The sequence below is a fragment of the Cyprinodon variegatus genome, unplaced genomic scaffold (genome assembly GCF_000732505.1).
Source record: "Cyprinodon variegatus isolate N-32 unplaced genomic scaffold, C_variegatus-1.0 Scaffold60, whole genome shotgun sequence".
Taxonomy (NCBI): Eukaryota; Metazoa; Chordata; class Actinopteri; order Cyprinodontiformes; family Cyprinodontidae; genus Cyprinodon; species Cyprinodon variegatus.
Genome location: NW_015150513.1, coordinates 1,399,914 through 1,421,660, shown reverse-complemented (window position 1 = coordinate 1,421,660; position 21,747 = coordinate 1,399,914). Strand labels below are relative to the sequence as shown.

The following is a 21,747-nucleotide window of genomic DNA, read 5'->3' as shown; positions in this document are numbered from 1 at the left end:
TTAGAATGCTCTAATCTGTTCTCATGGCCTCAGTTTTTGATACTTGAATGTTTAAAACCTTGAGATCCATTTTGTTTTGCGTCTTGTAGCTTTTAATATCAGCTTAAATCTTGTCTTCTGTTCTTGTTGTAGTGATGTTGAGTATTTTAATGATTGTATCTTTTCCTTTTTGTTTTCTATTTTTTGGTCTTTTGAACTGTAATGCATAGTGCAAATGTATTTATCCTCTTCATGCTTGTTTTACATTTTTCACAGTATAACCTCAACAATACTGTTTTAATAATAAAATGTAAAACATACAAGAAAACGACAGCGAGTCCCACTCAAAGTCTCAACCAGCTGATCAACAAAGAGATTATAGTACAGAGCGAATAAAGAAGGTGAGAACAGAACAGACACCAGAGGCTGCAAACACATGCTGTGTCTGTCAGGGCAGCCATGCAGAAGCATATCGGTTGGTCTGTTTGTTGGTTTGTTAGCAGGATAACTTGAAAGGTAATCAATGAATGAATTTTAAGGAAATTATTAACAGAGGTGCGCCTCATGCCACGGAACAACTCAATAAAATTTGGAAAGAATGTGCTAGTTTTAGTTATGGGTGTAAGTCCCACTATAGGGCAAATTTTGCTGCTTGGCAGAGATCTGTAACCTTGCGCTGCAAGCTGGATTGACCCAAGATCTACGTTTTCAGTCTCACAACAAATTCATCTTGAAACACTCCCGCTAAACAATCACAACAACTAGCGAGTTGGAGCAATGACATGCCAGCAGTGTTTTTAGGGGAGGGACATATACGTAAGAATGACGACAGTCAGAAGGGCTCTGCCAGGGCATTAAAAACATGGCTATGCTGGAGGCTCCCCAATTGATACCACAATTGACTTGGTTTTATCTGAAAAAAAGCAACAATTTCTTGTCTAAAAAAGGAGCAAAGAGAAGCACTTTGTGCATTTGTAGATGGGTAATGTCTTGATTCCCTGCTACAGTACGACTGGCTTAAAGCGTATGATGGAAGACAGGTACTAGCTTGCACTTCACCAAATCAGCTCAAAGTATTGTACTAAATGTCCCTCCTTTTCACGGACAGACTGAACGGCAGCCATCCCAGATTGATAAGGTAGAACTCAACTCAGTTCTACACATATCAATTTGACTACTGCCAGGTTGAGAGATCTGTACTCTATGAGTGCTTTTCGAGTTATGTAGAGTTATCAAAAAAAAAGTTATCCTAATTAGCCTTGAATAGATGTTAATGTGATAAAGTAAATAAAATGTCCTGCACCCTCACCCAAAATGACTTGAGCAATTTTCTTTCTTTTGCATGCAAAGTTTTCTGTATGGTAAATATGTAAAAACTAATACTACAACATTTAAAAGTTACCGCCACCACGGAGGTACTTGGTGGTTGCAAGACTATGCCATATAAAGTTTTTTTTTTTCAGTAGCTTCATGAAGTGTAAGATTTGTTTTTTTTTTTTTTTTGCATTGTGGTAAGTATGAGACGATTCTTAAGGGAAAATCGGCTAAATTTGGGACCGCGGTGAAAACTTACAGATATATGACCGGATTGTGACCCTTTCTCAATTTCTTAAGAACGTTGATAACAATATTTGAAAAACAATTTTCCTCCCATCTCTAAACTATGCTTTTGGCATACAGTATCAACATCACATTAAGTCACAGTCTAACACATTGAAGCTTTATGGTTGTTACATATCAACAAACAAAAATTTCAGTTGGTGTCATTACTTCTGCATAGCTTTTCACTCAATACTATAACCATGTTGTGTGTAAATTTGTCACACTGTCAGCTTCAAATGTCTCAGAGTTTTTTTTTCTCTACTAATTTATTCTGCTCATGTTAACTTCATAAGTAGAGTTAATATGACAGTCCAAAAAATAAAGAAAAAATATGGGGGTAGGTTCATTCCAGAGGTGCATTTTAATGCTTTCAAGACTGAATGTTCTCATTAGTTTAGAGGTAAATTCCCCATCTATTTCATTGTCCTTATTAGAGCAAGAGTTCTGCATGACTTTAAATACCATTTCCCATCCCTAGTTTTCATTTATTTCATGTAATGACCTGAAGTACAGCCTCACACTTGCTGTGCCTTTTACTTTTTAATTTAAGCATAGCCTGGAGGTGAAAAAGCCACTTCAATGCAATATATTTAAGGAATGCTCATAAAATCTCTTATTTCTCTAACTCTCCAACCCTTTACCTGCCCTTGAATGCTCTATCCGTTTGTCCCTCCTTTCCTCCCTCATTCCTCATTCCCATCCCCATGTTTGTATGTCATGTTTATGGGTGTTCACAGTGCATGGGCACTGGGAGGAGTGGTCTTCATGGAGTCTGTGCTCTGTGACCTGTGGGCGGGGCTTCAGAACACGCATCAGGAAATGCATGGATGGAGGTGGGGTCAAACCTTGTGGACAGCCCGAGATTGATACCAAACCCTGCAACATAGCCGTTTGTCCTGGTTAGTACCATCCCCATTGACCTAATTCACCAAGCCTCTTTCTCTCCTTGTTGATAACTCATATTGTTTTCCTCCAGTTTTGTTCATGAATCATTTCATACGACCTGGTCACGAAATCTTAAATTTGCAAACATTTGCAATTATACCTTGTTTTGTTCCGCCGATCTCCTTTTGACTAAATTGTCCTGTGCATTGTTAATTTTTTATTTAAAAAAATACTTTCAGATTTCTTATTTGACATTATCCATTATTTCTTATTTTATATGGCATTTTTTTCACATAAAACTGGGATTTTAATACTCTATTTATTACTACTTAACAACACCAATTAGCAAGTCAACATAACCATTAGAGTAGATATTGAATTGAAGTATGAAAAGATAATTAAATTTTTCTATATCACTTCAGTTTGCTCAATTTTAAAATGATAAAATAATTTGTAGATTATTTTACCTTCCCACTTCTTTAAATGTGAGACTTTCCTTACAGAAAATGTGTCTTTAGATGATATGGGAAAGACCACATTATGTTGTTTTAACTTGCAAGCTTCTACCAGGTTATTTCACCACATTTGAGTTAAATGCACACCTTTGGGTGTATTTGAAGGCATGCTTCTTTCGTATGCGAGATCATGGAAAAATCTAAATAAATCTGCCAAGTTATCAAGAGGACATCTGTGGGCAAGTGTACTGAGGAGGAGTGGCGGCCTAGTGGTTAGGGCATAGAGCTTTGAATCCTGAGATTGTGAGTTCAATCCCCCACTCCCACAGAATGCCACTCTGGCTCCCTGAGCAAGACCTTTAACCCCACACTGCTCCCTGGACGCTGCACAATGGCAGCCCACTGCTCCCCAAGGGGATGGGTTAAATGCAGAAAATTATTTTCGTTGCTCTATACTTGTGAAAGTGTAATGACAATAAAATTTAATTATATATTATTATATCCTTAAATGATTTGCTACTTTCTCAGTTAAGTTCACACCAGCTTCTGCTACTAATAGAACAGCATGTGTTTCTCCAAGGTAACTAAGGTCGGCGAAAGTTTATGGCTGAACCTGCTGGACGCACAGAGAACTGATTCATACTGAGTTTTGATAGCAAAGGTTCACTCACTCACCTTCTGTACAAACCAGGCAGTGACTGAATCAAGATCCACTTCCACACAGAATATCACAATTTCATTGAAATAATGTACCAATTTACTGAGATAGGATAGCCATGATCTGTAATAGATTTAATCTAGATTTTTTTTTTCATAACTATTAGCTTTTTTTTTTTAAAAAGTCTCAATACTCATATATGTAAACTTGAAGTGTTTTTCCCTAATAACTTTTAGAATGAAGCCCTTTTCTAAGGAAGTATGTGTGTTACTGCAGGAGGTACTTATTCCCTTCACCACATAGATGCAATCAGAAGAAGTAGAAAGAAACAGCATCAGTAACAAGGTTGTACCCTGGCTTCGGGACAAATTCCTTCTAATAGTTCAGTTTCCTGAAACATTGTGATTCTGAATCGGAATGCAGGCTTTAAAGCATGAATTGCTGTATAATGGGCAAATGTATATAATGTCTTTCACTAGTGAAATAAGTTACTGAATTTGACGAATGTTTCAATAATATTCTAAATAATATAATTTGACTGTAATAGTTTTAACTGATTTCGCCTGCCAAGGTCCCAAACTGACAAACAATAAATGAGGCTTTCTGACACACATATGAACTTTTATATAAGCAAAAAAAACACATCTTTCTTTATTTCCCAAGAGTATGCAACAATAATCTGGTTTTCCTTTCCATCTGATTTGACTCGATTACACAACTACTAAAGTAGGACACATAGTATAAAAAAGACATGCTGCTTTAGTTTAAGCTTATTGCATGTCTAAGGCTAATCATCGCTTATCAAAATGATACACTGAAAAAGTTTAATTAAAATTATGTAGGATTCTTGCCCAGGTTTTTATGCTTGTAAGCCAAGAATGCAGCAAAATGCCAATCTTCCTACGATCTACCCGCCTCCTTAAACTTACCAGTTTCATCATTATCAATTCTTCTGAGATTTAATCCTAATTTTGAAAATTACCCCACTTCCAAAAAAGCTTACTTTTTGTACTCTTCCTTGCTGGCTTGGCTAAAATGTCTGGCCCCTTGGATGATAAGTCTCTTCTCTTAGATTACCCATTAGCTCTATTTCTCAAATACTATTTTAGCTCTTTCTTATTCTTTTCTTGCCACAGCCCGAATTGCCAGTTTCTTAGATTGTCCAGCTGAAATGTATTTCTATGCCTGGAGTGGAAAATAACTCACCGGTCAAGACATAGTTAAGTCTTAATTGCAAAATTCTGAGGCATGCCCTCAGTAACATCCCAGATATGTGTTAATATCAAAATGTAAGACCAAAGGGTTGTCTTATTTTTGACCTTTATTTTATTGCAGATTATTCTCATGTGTTCATATTAGATTTTTTTATACATAACGCAATTATAAAAAGATTACCATCACAAAAGAATATTCATTTCATGGATTTAAATTACTTTGGTATTCTGTGTTGTCAGACAAATGGATTCGGAGTTGGAATAGAGTTTTTAATGGATATACAGATATTAAAAACATCACACAGCTTAAGAAAAGCGATGTCTTCTTTCTGACTAATAGCCTTTTATTTTTCCTGAATTGATTTCAGTCCGAGTGAGTGTGTTTGCTGGGTTTTGTAATCGCCTAAAGCCTTAGAAATGATCACAGTGTAAGTGCTTCTTATTTGGTAAGATTAATGCTAAGGAGACCCTGTCATTTTCCACTCTTCCATGAGTGCAGCTGCAGCCTGAATCTATGATGTAGCCTTATTTAAATTTTTCCTTGTAACATTCCAGGCTAAAGTTTTTGTGTTTTTTTTCTTTCATGTTATTTAATGCAGAGGTTTTATAAGGTCACTTTCATGAAACAAAACTGTCACCGATGGCGCTAAAAAAAACAAGCGATAAAGTCTTTTTCAAAATAGGAAAGCAGTGGGTAATGCCTTAATTTAAAGTTGGTCCTGCGGCTTATTTTTGCCACACAGTTTTCTCAACAGTTGATGTAAAGTGAAGTTTGGTAGGAAGCCTGTGCGCTTCCTTGCATGGCCTTAGGGTAGTTTATTTATTTGTGTTTATGTCACAACAGCTTGCATTTGGGAGAGTAAAGGCGGTTGTCCTTTGATATGCTGAATATCAGAACAGTCCTTCAGCATAGCTGACCACAAAATTGAAACTTTGATTGTTAGAGCTCATATGCCCAAAACTGTACATCACTATTTGATGTTAACTATGAAGTTCAAGTAAAAGACTAAATCTATTTATAGCTGTTTAACTGACATGGTGAATCCACTTGCAGACCTGGAACTGGAGCAGTCTTAGCTAAAAGAGAACTAAACATAACTGAACAGAGAGGAATGCCTGCAGTTTCCCCTTCTAAGCATAAGCTTCATTCAAAAGAGGTTATAGATAATGATTCAAATCGCCAAAAACAACACCCATACAACAGAACAAACCCAAATGATCCAGATAGATGACATTTGGATCATTGAATCGACTTAAGCTGCTTTCCCACTGAAATAAGCTAACAACCGACATTTGGTTCCTTTCCCAAAGAGCTGGGTCTGACTCCCGCTGGAAAGATGCATATAGCCTCTATTCCTTACTGCTGCGTGTCTGGTGATGCCATCACACTGTGTTAGTAATAATGATGTTATCGGGGCTACAGAAATCAGGAAAATAAACAATGGAGGGCAATATGGAAGGGAGCAAGGGCATAGTCAGTGTGCTTTATTGATTTGCTCTTTTGCCCGTCCGGATCTGTCTGAATTCAAGCAGAATTTTTTTGGCTTGGTGAAGCAATGTTGTGACTTAAATACCTTGTACGCAAGGGTATCACACAAATTTGTGGGTGGACCTTGGTCTGGTGTTCCTACTGTATGCCAACAGAGCAGAGCCACTTAAAGGCCATTTTGCCGATTGGTTTGATGCGAGTTGGCGAGCTGTTACCATTGCCACAAAAAAATATTCTTACCGGGTTTCATTAAGTTTTTTGACCAGTAGAAAATGGGTAAAAGATTCATGGATAAGCGGAGAAAGGGTTTCATTGAAAACTGAGGGAAAGTCCAGTTGCTTTTGATTTAAGTCTGTTTTGTGGTCGCCATGACCCAGATGACTGAAAATCTGCACAGGCAACATGACTAAGGATTTTAAAAAGGCATAACTGAAAAAGAGTGTTTATTAGTTGGATATTTGATATTCCCACTTCGCAGGATTACAGGGTTGTTCCTTGAAATACGTAGACCTGATGTATGCAACCTGTTAGTTGGCAGAGTTAGAACCAAAAACTCTTACGAAACAAAAATGAATTCCTTTTTAGTTTGAGAGTCTGTATAGAGCAAAATAGGAGATACATTTGATATATGTGGAAGTGATTTAGGGCTTTTTAAATAGAATTTAAAAACAGAATTTATTGCTCGTGTTTAATTCGGAAGGATGACATGGCCCTTTTCTTTTTATTCTGGTTTTTTTTCAAGAATGATGAATGATTCATAAATAGTGAAGTTATATTTGGTATGACCAACTTCATCAATGGTGGTCCTTAATAACAGTGTAGCCACTCCTCAGTTTAAGTTTTCTCTGCACATCTTTGGTGAACACTTTCTCAATTGTTCTTATCCCATGGCCCATGCCCAATCAGGAATCACATTTCTGGCTCAATTTAAAAAAAGCCAGTGAGTCTCATTTTCTCATCCTGCCTCTTGTTCTATTAAAAAAATTGTTTACATGTAAATCTAGCTTTTAATGATTATTCTCCTTAGGTTATATCCGATACTTTTTACAGAAAATAAAAGTCATATACAATAGTTAACATAGGAAAATATATTGTTTTCCAACACAAATAGAATTATGCTGGGATGAAACAGAGTACAAAGCAGTGACATGCTTTACAAACACACAAATGGAAGAAATAACAGTCTGTAAATGGATGTTTTTGATTTATGTTCCTTTAAATGCATTTTGAAAAAAATGTCCAATCTTTAACACTGTCAGATTCACACTCTGACCATAGCAAACAATTCATTCAATACAGTTTGCCCTTGCTCTAAGCTATTTCAAAAAGTCTCACAAAGCAATAATTGCCAATCATCACCATCAGGGTTTGGTAATGCCTTCCCCTTTCAAAGAAATAACATATTTACAGAGGTGTGCTCTATCTGCCTCCTGAACTTAATGTTCTCAAAATGCCATCATAAACAAAAAAAATATATTTTTGTAAATAACTGCATTTGTTCTGTAAACCTCAGTTTCTTATATTTTTTGTGATCTCTTCTGCAGTAGAGACAGAAGGCTTCACTAAAATACAAAAGTTAAAATGCACTGACCTCTAATGCTAGTGTGATATTTTAAATGAAACTTGCAAATTTTTCATTTGTGATTCAACATGATCAGGGTATTGAAAGTCAAAATTGAACGTTGACAAATTATTAGACATTGTTTGCATGTGTCCTCTCTCTTTTGTTCTTCTGTTTCTCCTTTTAAAGTACTCAACCAATACAATGTAAAAAAACAAAATGTATCAAAAGATCTGTGCACCTTGAATGACCTTTTCATAAATGCCTGCAGTATTAGCATTACATTTGTCAGAAGTATGTATAATACATGGCAAAAATTTAATGCAGGGGCTTCTGTGGTTTGCCTTAGGGAGTCCACTGTTGCAAGTCAATGTTTTCCTCTGTTTTCATGTTTGTAAATCATTAATTAATAAAATGTACTTAGCTTTACAGGTAAACTATGTTAATGAAGTCAGGATGTTATCAGTTTTTAGAGGTTCTAATATTTTTTCATGGTAAACAGAATGTTTAAAGTGGCCAAACTTTTTTTTTTTTTTTTTTGCAAAGATTATAGTCATATCTTTAACTCACATGTCTGGCTTGATCTTTCATCAGGTCATATTTTTTGGAGATGGCCATTTCAAATGAAATAACAGCCAATTCGCCTTTTCAGTTGTATGGGTAAAAGCATAATAGAAAAACCTAATTCTCTCCAGGTGTAGCAATTCCAAACCACATGGTTATTCGACAGCTGGTTAGGCAAGCTGGCTGTTAAGACAACAGTCACAGACATCTATTGAAGTTCATTTTGCAAAAAAAGTGGTACTTATAAGAAACTGGACCAAACACAGCATAGGATGTGGCCCATAATGAACATTTTCTGTAATCATTACTGTCAAGATTGCAGCTGCAACAGAGCAATGTTTTCTTGATGCTCTTTATTACTTCCCGAAAGAGCTGTTATAAATTAAGATTTGAACATCTGGATGCAGTAAGAGCTTTTCTTTCTTTTTCATTTTTTATGTGTTTTTGCATCACATTCTTATTTATCTCATTTGCCATGTACACAGCGTAAATTAGTGATACTTGAAAGACTAATATCTTTGTAATCTGAGCAGATTTACAGAGATACAGTCTTGCCTAACCATACATCTAAAGGTTTAGGTCACAGTGAATGTAAAATATTGTACATTTCTGAGTTGATTTTTCTTGCACGTGTCTAACTTAACAAGGCAACAAAATTTCCTGTTTAAGTTTGTAATTTTTTTTTTTATATCCCTCATCATGGAAAGTCTTTTTTATTCTTTCTAATTGGGGACTTTTTGATATCAGAAAACAACAGCTTTTGGCCCTTGTTTAAAATAATTTCTTATTTTATTTGTGTTTTTCAAAAAATGTGCACCTTTTTTGTTTTTGTTTTATCTAAAATTTTGCAAATATTTAGTTCTTAATAGATTCCTATTTTAATCCTAATTAAAGTCAGTTATGGATCAGTTTGACTGTCTAATAATATCCTACCAGCGGGCAATGGGCAGATACCTTCCATCCATCCATCCATTATCTGACACGCTTGTCCCAAGTGGGGTCGCGAGGGGTGCTGGTGCCTATCTCCAGCAGTCAATGGGCGAGAGGCGGGGTACACCCTGGACAGGTCGGGGCAGGTACCTTACTGCACATATTCATTTGAACAGAAGAACCTGGCATCACTGAGAATCTGGACATGATAATCAAGCAAGGATCAGAGTTGTGAAGGTCCACAATTCTCTTTTGGATATGTTGGTATTTATCCATGTGAATCAGAAGTTTACAAAACCATATTATTGTCATTTTAAATTGTAACTGTGCAGTGTTTTTGTAAAGCTTTTGTAAAGGTACAAAAATAACCAAAAAACGTTTTACATCTTTTTGAAACTTTTAACTTGGATTTAACTTAATTTCTTATAACTTACATAATAATGCAAGCTTAATACAGTACTACCAATCTATCTCACTGTTGTTCTCTACAAAACCAGTATATAGTAGTTGAAGTTTGGTGCCTTTTATAGAACAATTTAAAGAAAACAAGAACTGGCTGTACTTTCTGTGAACTCTATCAAACAATGTAAGAGGCAATTTATCTAGCCCCATCTTCTGAAACAGGCTGAAATATTTAAAACGTCCTAAGATGAGGAGTTTGTTGCAGCTGTTGTTCCTATCCTTAGTGTGGAAGTACCAAGAGCCTTTAAATGTATTTATTCCCAATTCATGAAATGAATTATCTGTAACTTGCTCACTTTTACTTCTGTCCTCTCTCTCTATTTCTCTTCCACTCTGCCTCCACATTTGCTGTCCTCCTTTTTAAATCTATGTCATTTTACCTCCATTCCTTCTTATCACCATCTGCTCTGTTTCTCTGCACCCACCTCCGTCTCTCTCCCTGCTGTGCAGTGGAAGGCCAGTGGTTGGAGTGGGGCGCCTGGTCAAAATGTAGTGTAACCTGCAACACTGGGACCCAACTGAGGCAGAGACGCTGCAGTCCGTCAGTGCATGGCTGGGCTGAGTGTAAGGGGCCCCATCAGGAGAGTAAGGAATGCACCAACCCTTCGTGCAGTGGTAAGGCAGGAAAAAAGAAGTTGGTTTTGGTGCTTTATGTGCCTTTGGACAGCAATATGCAAAAACAGTCTTTTGCATTTATTTAAGGCATGCTTTTTCCTTTCCACATGCAGCTTAAAAATGTGTTTTGGGTTAGGGGCTAATTTGGGTACTCCTTTTTACAACAAAAAAATATATATATGTTCCCAATCTTCACTTGTGGTGATATCTCTGTACACTAGGTGGAGGTAACTGGGGCAGCTGGAATCATTGGAGTCTCTGTAGCAAGACGTGTGACTCAGGGTGGCAGCGACGCTACAGGATGTGTGAGGGCAGCGGGGTAAAAGGCTCTCCCTGTGAAGGTTCAGGAGAGGAGGTTAGGTCCTGCAATGAGAAGAAGTGCCCTGGTAAGTGATTCTAATGTCTGTCCTGGGTGTTGGAGGGCTTAAGCCCCTGTCACATGGAAGAAAAACAGACTCATTAGAATCTGATTTTTTTTTTTTTTGTACACCGAATTGTAAAGACTGAATATTTTCATACATTGAATACCTTTCACTGAATTATTATTCAGTGTTTAAAATATAGTGTTAAAAAAATTCAGTGTTTAAAATTCGGTGTACAAAAAAAAAATCAGATTCCACTGTTCTTCCATACTGTTGCACCTTGACAATATAGACTAGCGTATGCCTGACGTATGAAAAATATGGCAAAAACGCTGCCATACATTGGATAAGTTAGGGTTACATTTTGTATAAGTTTAGAGCACTCTGAAACATGTTGGCACACGTCAACATATGGCAAGTACATTGAAAATGTTTTAACATGCTTATCAAGAACTTATCTCCAACACATATCAACGTTTTTGACGTGCTTCTAACTTACAGCTACTGTTTAATGGCATATTGGCAGCTGTTCAGTAAAAAAAAAAGGGGGTTTCACTGGAGGAAACCGTCAGTTCTCGTCCAGACTTCATCCCCATCATAGGGTGAGTGAGAAGGTGAATGTGATGGATCTTCCCTGCTTTCACGCCCACGGCCACGACCACGACCACTACCAACAAACTTCCTGGCGGACATGACCCTGAATCGGCTGCGACTGCAAACCCTCTTCCTTTCTTTCCTTTTCTTCTTTTTCCTTATTTATTTATTTTTTTCGGCGCATGGTAAACAGCAGCTAGGTTAATACCGCGATCAGAGAAATCTTTTTATGAAGACCGGGCACCACCTCTCCTGAGGGGGTGCAACAATGTGCCTGAGGGGAGCAGCTTTAACTGATGCTTCGTAATGCCCATGAAATGATGTTTGTGCATCATTTCATGGGCATTACGCTGCCGTGAGTTATGCATAAGTTAGGCTGTTGTTGGACATTAATTCTGGACTTAAAATTGAAAAAATACATAGAAAGTTAAGATTCTGGGACATCAGGCATACACTGGCTAAATTGTCAAGGTGTGACAGGACCCTTAAATAAACTTAAACCATTGCTTCCTTAAGAATGATATAAATCAAACATTGTGGTTTTTCTCAGTATTAACACTCTAATATATATTACATCTTTTTTTTGTGCATGTTTTTCTTTACATTTCAGGTTTAAAAGTATATTTCTTTAAATCCAAAGCAAAGTATTTTTCAGGGAAAATTTTGTTTTCTCCATTGGTTCACTCTTCTTTCAGTGACCTTTACTGAAATTGCAGCTTCATTTCTCTCTTCATCTTTTCTGTCTGGCTTCCCTTTTCCCTACATTCTATTTTTTATTTTGCCTCTTTACTGAGTTTAAAATGTCTCTGGCTTGTGATGCTTTCTTTTTATCCTGCCAATGTACTCTTCATCTCTTAAACAATGCTTTTCATACACTTCCTTTTCCTGTATACTTTATCCTGCTGTGTTTTTTAGTATCTCCTCTTTGCTTGAGGACATTTTACTCGAAACTTCAATTGGTATTTGTCACTGTTCCCTGACTTATGCCGCCTGAATATGCCAGTCTATTTTTTGAGTGCCACATGTGCATGTGATTGCTTTTGAGCTTAAAGGGAGGCTACAAACGTTAAAGTTCCACTGTGACACCTCCTTTTGTTTTAGGATTCACTCCGGGTTCTTCTGTAAAACAATAAGATCTCATCTAGTGGAATTGCAGGAGAACATAATATCCTATTTTCCGTCTGTGTGTCTTTGCTCTTTGCTCTCTGTCCCTCTTCATCTCCCTTCATCTGCCTCTGCCAGCATTCATCCCCCCCTTGGACTCTCTTCAGAGTGTTCGCTTCTGTTTTTTCATCAGGGCTATGAAAGGGCGGGAGGGAAGAAGGGCAGAAATAGATGAATAAAAAGAGGGGATAAGATGAAGAGGGAATGAGATACTGCATTGAGTCAATGTCACTGACAGAGAGCACTGCGAAAGGGAATAAAATTGTGAGCCACCGCAGGAGCCCTCAGATTTGAATCTTGTTTTTTGCCTTTTCTGTCTCCTTTTTCATCTACTGAGTGTGTGTGACTCTATTTGCTAGCTAGACTGTGCTACATTTTTCATTCAATGCTCCCTTTCTCCTCCACAGCTCCTCATGAGATATGCAAAGATGAGAACCTCCTTTCAATGTCATGGAAGAGAGCCTCAGCAGGAGAGACTGTCTACAACAAGTGTCCAACAAATGTTATCGGTCAGTGACACATCATTCAAGAAATAATTGTGTGTAGCAGCTGATTGTGTGCTATTCACTTTGATGGCACCTTCTGGTAAAGTTGTACCCTATAAAAACATATTATACGTAAGCATTTATAGCAGAAAGACAATTTAAGTCTGAAAGATAAATAAACTTGGGGACTAAATTTTTCACTGTATCTAAAACCATGTGCTTTAAGATTGAAAAAAGATTAAGCTATGCTACCTAACACCCCTAGTTAATATGCAACAAAGTGATGCTCTGACCCTGTTAATCTAACAAAGCCCAAGGGAGGTATGCTGAGATGCTTGGAATTAACTCTCTTTCTGCTAGTGTATTGCTAAGGGACCCAAATACAGACAGAAGTTAAGCAAACTGTTGGGGAAAGTGAAGGTTTAATAAAATAATGGGTCCAAAATCAAATTTATACAAGCAACAAATGTAGTAAAGGAATTTAGGCCGTTGTACGAAACATGAAACACACATGGGAGCGAGATAGAAACGCAAGACTCCCACATGATTATGAATGAGAGAGAAAGGTGATAAAGAGAACAATGAACAGGTGAGTCAAATTAACTAAATAGGTTGCAGCTGTTTGGGAGTATAAAGAATGATGGAGGATGAAAAAAAGATCTTAAATAGAATATTACAGCATTTTAAGGGAATGAAGGAAAAATATCTGAACATTAACAGAGAGACATGGGAATGAGTGAAATAAAACCAAACAGACAAAACCCAACATAGTTCTATGAGATTGTGACAGTTTTTTAACTGCAAGGTTATTCTAAAATAAAAATCGAATGGTTGTCATCAGCTGTTATGGACTTGCGACCTGTCCAGGGTGTACCCCGCCTCTCGCCTGTAAACAGCTGGAGATAGGCACCAGCACCCCATGTGACCCCGCTTGGGATAAGCGTGACGGAAAATGGATGATTGCCATCAGGACTCAACATGCAATACATTGGGTCAAACCAATACTGAGATGTATTATCAGACACAATATGAACCTTCTTTTGAGGTCATCTTGTTCACCAGACATACAGTTAAGCATAAAATAACCAACATTTTTTCTTTTAAATGGCAGTGATTTTAAAATTGTAGAGAGGCCGTACAGGAGTGCTGTCCTAAATCAGTGGATGGAGCTAAAAATCAGGATAAAGGCATTGAAGACCTCAAACCTTGGAGTTGTGATGCCAATATTTTTTTTTTTCAACTGCTGTTGAAATGGTTATTAAAAGATTTCAAAGCAAACTTTAATACAACATAAATCCAATGCATATACATATATATATATATATATATATATATATATATATATATATATATATTTACTTTTTTTCTTGCTTTTTCCCGATTATTTTTCCATTACCTTTTAAGAGATGACTCTTTCAATTTATATCCAAAACAAAGTTGGCTGAATAAAAGGGATGTTAGACAAAACATGTTCTAAATGATAGTATTTTGCTGGCTATAGACATTACATAACGCCCACAAAAGAACTGTACATTTATTGCACCTTTATCATGTTTTGCTTTTTTTTTTTTTTTTTTTACCAAATCTTTTTCTCTTTTTTTTTAGGATCTGCTAGTCGTCGATGTATGCTGGATAATAACGGAGTTGCTTTCTGGGGTCCTCCGAGCTTCGCCAGATGCGTCTCACTTGAATATAGACAACTACATTTAGCTGTAAGTCAGTTTTAATCATATATTCTTCCTCAGTCTCAGAACTACTTTTTGATTTATTTATAAATTGCTAAAAATGTCAAGAACACAATATACTTCAATGAAATCAAACATCTGTGAAATCAATCTGTCCAATTACAGTAGGAAGCAACACTGATTGACAATCAATTTCACATACTTTTGTCTAAATGTTGTGCAAATGGAATAGACAACTAGTGGAAATGATTGCCGTTTAGCAAGACAGACTCAATAAATGATTGGTTCTGCAGGTGGGGACCACAGACCACTTCTCAATGCCTTTGCTTTTAGGCTGTTGTTTTGGTCAGCTTTGGAAGTCTGTGGTGCTTTTACACTCATGGTAGCATGAGAATGACTTTACAATCCACATAACTGACTCAGGTAGTGCAGCACATCCAGGATGGCACATTAATGTGAGCTGTGGCAGAAGATTTACAGTGTCTGTCAGCGTAGTGTCACAACACTGGAGGTTCTACCAGGATAGAGGCAAGTGCACTAGGAGATATGGAGGAGGGCATAGAAGGGCAGGAACCCAGCAGCAGGTTCGCTACCTTCATTTTGTGCTAGGAGCTACAGGAGGAGCACTGCCAGAGCCCTGCAAAATGACCTCCTGCATGCCACAAATGTCCATGTGTCTGCACAAACAGTTGGATACCAACTCCATGAGGATAGTATGAGGGCCTGACGTCCACAGATGGGGATTGTGCTCCCAACCTAACACCATGCAGGATGCTTGGGATTTACGCGGGGAACACCAGGGTTGGCAAATTCACCACTGGCACCCTGTGGTCTTCATAGGAGCAGATTCACACCGTACAGATGTGACAAAATCTAGAGACACCATGGAGAGCGATCTGCTGCCTGCAATATCCTTCAGCATGAGCTGTTTGGCAGTGGGTCAGTAATGGTGTGGAGTGGCATTTCTTTGGAGGGCCGCACAGCCCTCCATATGCTCGCCAGAGGTAGCATGACTGCCACTGGGTACCGGGATGAGGTCCTCAGACCCCTTGTGATACCATATGCGGGTCGGGTTGTTCCTGGGGTCCTCCTGATGCAGGACAATGCTAAACCTCATGTGGCTGGAGTGTGTCAGCAGTTCCTGCAAAATAAAGGCATTGAAGCTATGGACTGACCCGCCCTTCCACAGACCTGAAACAGATTCAGCACATCTGGGGGTCACGTCTCCATCCATCTACTAACGTCGAGTTGCACCACCGAATGTCCAGGAGTTTGTAGATGCTTTAATCCAGGTCTGGGAGGTGAAACTCAGGAGACCATCCACTACCTCATCAGGAGCATGCCCAGGAGTTGTCGGGAGGTCATACAGGCACATGGAGGCCACACACAACGCTGAGCCTAATTTAAATGTGTTTTAAGGACATTATATCAAAGTTAGATCAGGCTGTAGTGAAGTTTTTCCACTTAAATTTTTTTCTGTGATTCCAAATCCAGGACAGTTGGTTAATAAATTTGATTACCATTGATGATTTTTGTGTGATTTTGATAGCAACACATTGAACTTTGTACAGAACATTAATAAAGGAGAATATTTCATCCATTCAGATCTAGGATGTGTTATTTAAGTTTTCCTTTTATTTTGAGGAGTTTATGATAAACCCAGACATGGAGGAAAAATACCAATATTGATCCAGCTTACATCATTTGATTTAATTAATTTCAGAATCAACTAGACAGATAATTTATTGCTGAAATAAATAAGGCGTTTTTCTAAGTTTTCTTCATCTTTTAGAAAACATTCTTGGTATGCTGTACCTGCAATCAACTTTACTTTTCACAGGTTTTCTCAAAATAGAAAATGAACAATCTCTTTACTCTAGGCTTCAGTTCCCACTATCTCTAATTAGATTTCCCAGGGTGTTGCACTCACACTTATCAATTAATGAACTGAGCTAATGAATGTGTTCATCAGGGAGACTCTTTTCCTGCTCTGTGAACCTCAACCTTTTCTAGCTTCTCCATGATGGTGGAAGAAGATGGGGGTCAGGGATTATACGTAACAGATCTGTTTGCACTCTTACCTACAGTTCCAACCTTTTATTAACACTGGAATTCAATTATTCATTTTGTGTGAAGCTGTTATCTTCTGTTCTTCCACTCTGCACTTTGCATCAGACTCTCTCACTCTATGTTTCAAACATGACTGTTCTCTCACAACTTCTTGCACTTATGATCCAGTTGTTGTGAGCCTGCTGCTCCACCTTTCCTTTCTTATCTGTTTGTTTCACAGACACAAAAGCTTTCTGCTTGACCATGTCCTGAATTTTTAACTGCTACTGTTACTTCAGGAAACAAACTGAATTAGGTTAGGATGGAAATATATTGGGGAAAATGTTCTTAGGCATTGTCTTCCCAAATTTGGCAAGGTGCTGTTATTTAAAGGTCATTGGAAATACGGTGCCTCCCGAGATAAAAATCAATGTTATTGTACTCTTAGTTAATTCACACGTATAATTTCTTTTTACCATTTGTAATTAAATGTCATTTTGTGTTGCTGAGAAGTCACAAAGCTACTATCCTTTATACTCTCAATTCTGTAATTTATAGTCTTTAAAAATAAACACAAAAGGGTCCCTTTACATAATCCTATTAATTTGTTTTCTTATATTGTATAATATTCTTATAATATATATATATATATATATATATATATATATATATATATATATATATATATATATATATATATATATATATATTTTTTTTTTTTTTTTTTGTATTCCGTCTGTAAATACATGTTTTCCAAATAAGGGCTAGTTAGTGAGTAGGATGTGTGGTTGGTTTAGTTTGTTTTGTGTGCATGTAAATTCCCACACTTCAATTAACTGAACCTTTAAAAAACAAACTTGTTCTACTTTTCTTGTTGTTGTTGTTTGGTGTTTGTTTTATTTATTTGCATGGCTCCTTAGTAATTTTAGGGAGTCACATTTCAAACCATCAGGTCAACATTTTATTTATAAATTGTTAAATAAATTAAATTGTTGCATATTACTTCGACTAACCTTGAACTTTGTAAAAGGCTTCCATTGTAAAAAATAATACTCAAACAAAAACTTAGTAGTATTTTTATGCGCATTGCATTTTTGTTATGGTTGTTGTTATTAGTCAAAGGTGAAGCTCTCCTTTTCTAAATGTCTCTATTTCTCAATGCATTGTAGTTACTAGAGCATCTTGCGAAGGGTCAGAGGACCCTGGCCGGGGAGGGGATGTCTCAGATCGTACGGAGTCTCCTGGAACTTTTGCAGAGGAGGAGCTACTACAGTGGCGACCTTCTCTTCTCCACGGAGATCCTGCGAAATGTGACGGACACCTTCAAAAGAGCAACCTACATCCCAGCTTCCGACGACGTGCAGGTAGGGAGACTCTTCTTTTTTTGCAAGAGTATTACCTTTCTGTTTCACTGGTTGTGATTAACAAATTATGGTTGTGTGTGACACAGAGCAGACTGCTACTGAGAATTCCCTCTTATTTTAAGCTACATTTATGTGCTTGAACCTTTCAAATTTTGCCATACAGTATTAAAACCCTTCAAAAGGTTAAAGATCAACACAAACTTAGATTTAGACAAAGTTTAGACAAAGTAATGCATGTTTGTAAAATTAAAGTTTAGAGAAGGCTATCAATTTTTACGTTTTTTTTTTCTTCTGACATGTATTCCCAATAAATAATTTACTTAATAAAACCTTTTCATAAACATATAAAGTCACAGTATAGCTTTTCTCTAACCGCCCTTCAGAACAGTTAAAAGAAAGTCTGTGATCAAAGATCATCATATAGACAGTGTTTTACACAAAGGAGGTCAGGAAACAAATTTAGATCAAGTTTAAAGCAGAGCATAATTGGTTTCTGAAATTATCTTTCATGTGTTGTCCATAAAGAGCAAAGTAAAATCGTCAGTAATCCCACCGTTTCTCTAATGGAGGTTCAGTGACCAGCAGGAAGGAGAGTCTATTTCTAGGGAAACTTTCTGTGATTTTACCCAAAGTTCTGCTCTTAATGGATACGTGACAAAAAGAACAAATATCACCGCAATCAAATGTGAACTTGCTAAACAATAACAATTTTATGTATAGATTTTAGTGGCAGCTAAATCCAAGGCAGAAAACTAGATTAGTTGGGATGTTCAACTCTTTCCAAATCAACCCCCCTGATCATCCAGTCTAAACCACAATGTAAGAATTTATATTGTATCATATTGATGTGTTTGCAGTACATAGTATGGGCTCATCAGAGCCAGATACAAATGCATTCTTAGGCTCAGTACATATTTCATTCTCTGGTTTTGGAAAAATACTAAATTCTTTTTGCTTCTCCCTCCAAATAATGAACCCTTTTTCCACCAAAAATATTTGTCTAAACTTTGTGAAAAAAAATGCTTTGACTAAGTGTGTTTCTTAAAGCTCCCTTCTAAGTTTTCAATAAAAAAGTTTAACTTGCCCTGTGCATTCAAAGTTGATCATATTGTCACCTTTCTATCTGAACTTCTTCCTCCTGTTTTTAGAAATTCTTCCAGATTATCAGTCATATGTTGGACTTGGAAAATCTTGAAAAGTGGGAGGACGCACATCAGGTAAAATGTTTACCTATTAATTATTCTAATTCTATTCTTATGAAGACTTTTTTTTATTTTATTTGGAGGGGTAGGGCAAGTTCAAAATCCCCAGCAGTCTATGGCTGAAAGCATGGGCTTCTATTTCATTCAGAACTATGATTCTAATATATATATTTTTTGCTTTCTGTCAAATAAGTGAAGCATTAAGTTAAATATTTAAAGCATTGTTTCTCAACTAAATGTAATATTTTCTTAGGTTGCTTTTGACATTAATTGAAACCCGTAAGATTATACTGATTTAATATTCAGTGTAAAAAAACAAAACAAAAGGAGAAATTGTGAGGCAAATATTTCTTCACTGTATGTAAGCTTGTTGTTGATATACTGCAGACATGAAAGGATTTCATGTTTCAAAAAATGCATGCCCTGTCTTTATGGTTCAACCTTTGAAAGAAAAACATGGAGACCTGCTAACAAAACAGGCCAGTTTGAGTGAAGCTTAAAAACAATATTGTGCATTAACTGCTAATGGTTTTAACTGTCTCTGGCTATTATTATTATTTTTTTTTACACAAACTCATCTTAGAATGGCTTTTATACCTGAGAATAGTATGTTCCTTTGTGGCTTCTGCGTAAGACCTTAACACCAATATGGAAAACCAAGGAACTTCATGTTCTTACCAAATTAAAAACAAGGGATTGTATTAAATCATGTTTCAAAGTTGGTTTTGATTTTTCATCAATCAATCATATGACCTACTTTTTTAATCTTTCCATTTACAGGTCGCTCCTGGTGCTGCTCTGCTGATGAGAATATTAGAAGATTTTATTCATTTCATTGGAGAAGCACAAAAGCCTTTTCAGAGTTTCCTAACAGTCACAAACAATCTCAGTAAGTCCAAGGACTACTAATTTCAGTCATGTATGACAGATAAAGTTATATGATACTGAGTTCAGATATTAAATAATTTAGAGCTTCTTTCCCACCCAGTCAAAAGTTGCATGTATATTTTAGTACCCTGTGCAAACATTTCATCTTATCTCTCTATGGTATATATATATATATATATTTTATTTATTTTTTTCAACTGAACAGTTTTTTAGTCTTTTGCTTTTTTTCAGGCACTACTTTTTGTAAAATTGTATCAAGTTTATCGATTTTTTTTTGTTTTCTTTTCTTTAGTGATAACAATACAAAGAGAGCCAGTGTCAGCAGTGTCAAGTGATATTAACTTTCCCATGAAGGGACGACGAGGGATGAAAGACTGGGCCAGGACAGCCGAGGATAAACTCTATATCCCTAAAGATGTCTTTACAATGCCTGCTGAGGGTAAGATAGTCGTTACAACTACTATCATTTGCCTGAAAGTGAGTTTTTTATTCCAGATTTTATAAGTCTTCTCTTATTTTATTAAAGACCAGATAATAAAGTGAATATTAATACAAAAAATGAACATAATCATAGAGAAACAGTTAATGACACCAGACACAAGTAGAAAAAAGCTTTGGAAGTTATTGCTGTAATATTTTTTTGAGCACGGTAATGAGTACAGTATATAATATATGCATAAAAAGTGAAGTTATAAGAAAGTTCATTAAAAAGGTGGACAGGCAAAAAGAATGATTGCAAATTGAGACGACTGTGGAGCAAATCCTATTTATGTTTGGGTGTAATTTTTTAAAGGCGTGGACTTTTGTTGGTGTCTGTGCTTCAAATAGCACGACTGTTGAACAGTGGCTCAAATGTTTCCATTCATATGATATTATATCCTCAGTTAAATTTGAAATAGAGGTTTAAGATGATGAAAGATCAATTTAAAGGAAAATAAAAGCGATTGTTGCCTGATGTGATCATTTGAATTAATAAATGAAACAATTATTGAATAAAAACCTTTATGCCAGAGAATCCAGTAACATTACTAATTGAACACACACAAAAAAACATCATTTATAATTAAATTAATGGAGGATTTTTTTTTTCAAACAATCCAGTCAAATTACAAATATAAAACACGTAAACATTTCAAACTGGAGAGACTCACACAAAGAGCGAAGATGCAATTGAAAGTTTTTTTTTGACATGAATGAAATAAGTTATATGGCCGCTTGGATGAGTAACTTAGGAAAAGGATTAGAGTCGTCTTCCTCCCAGGGCCCTGGACATTGGTGGTGTAATAAGCTAAAGGATGAGTGGGACTGAGAATAGCCTGAGAGTAAGGTAGGAGAGTGGAGGTGGGTGAAGGTTTAGCAGTTGTGCATGAGGGAAGCGGGGTCAGTTCATGATTGAAGGGGATCTTGAAAGATAATTCACTTCAGATGGGGTGTGGTCCCAAAGTTGAATGGCTGGAGCTTAAAAATGGCACATCAGTAGGATGTCCAGGTGATCAGTCTTCCAGATTTTATTTTTTCTTAAGCTTCGTTATGGATAAAT

At 36.6% G+C, this 21,747-nt stretch overlaps 1 protein-coding gene across 17 annotated transcripts in view; it reads left to right on the top strand.

The window, feature by feature from the left end:
- Nucleotides 1-21,747, top strand: part of LOC107082735 (adhesion G protein-coupled receptor B2-like) — a 341,510-nt gene that overhangs the window by 170,462 nt on the left and 149,301 nt on the right. For 15 of the 17 annotated variants that reach the window (XM_015371552.1, XM_015371565.1, XM_015371561.1 and 12 more), the window contains exons 5-13: nucleotides 2,319-2,480; nucleotides 10,250-10,414; nucleotides 10,636-10,800; nucleotides 12,942-13,043; nucleotides 14,625-14,731; nucleotides 17,923-18,117; nucleotides 19,266-19,334; nucleotides 20,100-20,208; nucleotides 20,500-20,646. In XM_015371552.1, the coding sequence (XP_015227038.1) occupies nucleotides 2,319-2,480; nucleotides 10,250-10,414; nucleotides 10,636-10,800; nucleotides 12,942-13,043; nucleotides 14,625-14,731; nucleotides 17,923-18,117; nucleotides 19,266-19,334; nucleotides 20,100-20,208; nucleotides 20,500-20,646 (1,221 nt within the window). The remainder of the gene's footprint in view (nucleotides 1-2,318; nucleotides 2,481-10,249; nucleotides 10,415-10,635; nucleotides 10,801-12,941; nucleotides 13,044-14,624; nucleotides 14,732-17,922; nucleotides 18,118-19,265; nucleotides 19,335-20,099; nucleotides 20,209-20,499; nucleotides 20,647-21,747) is intronic. The other 2 variants (XM_015371567.1, XM_015371564.1) reach the window with 1 other exon arrangement.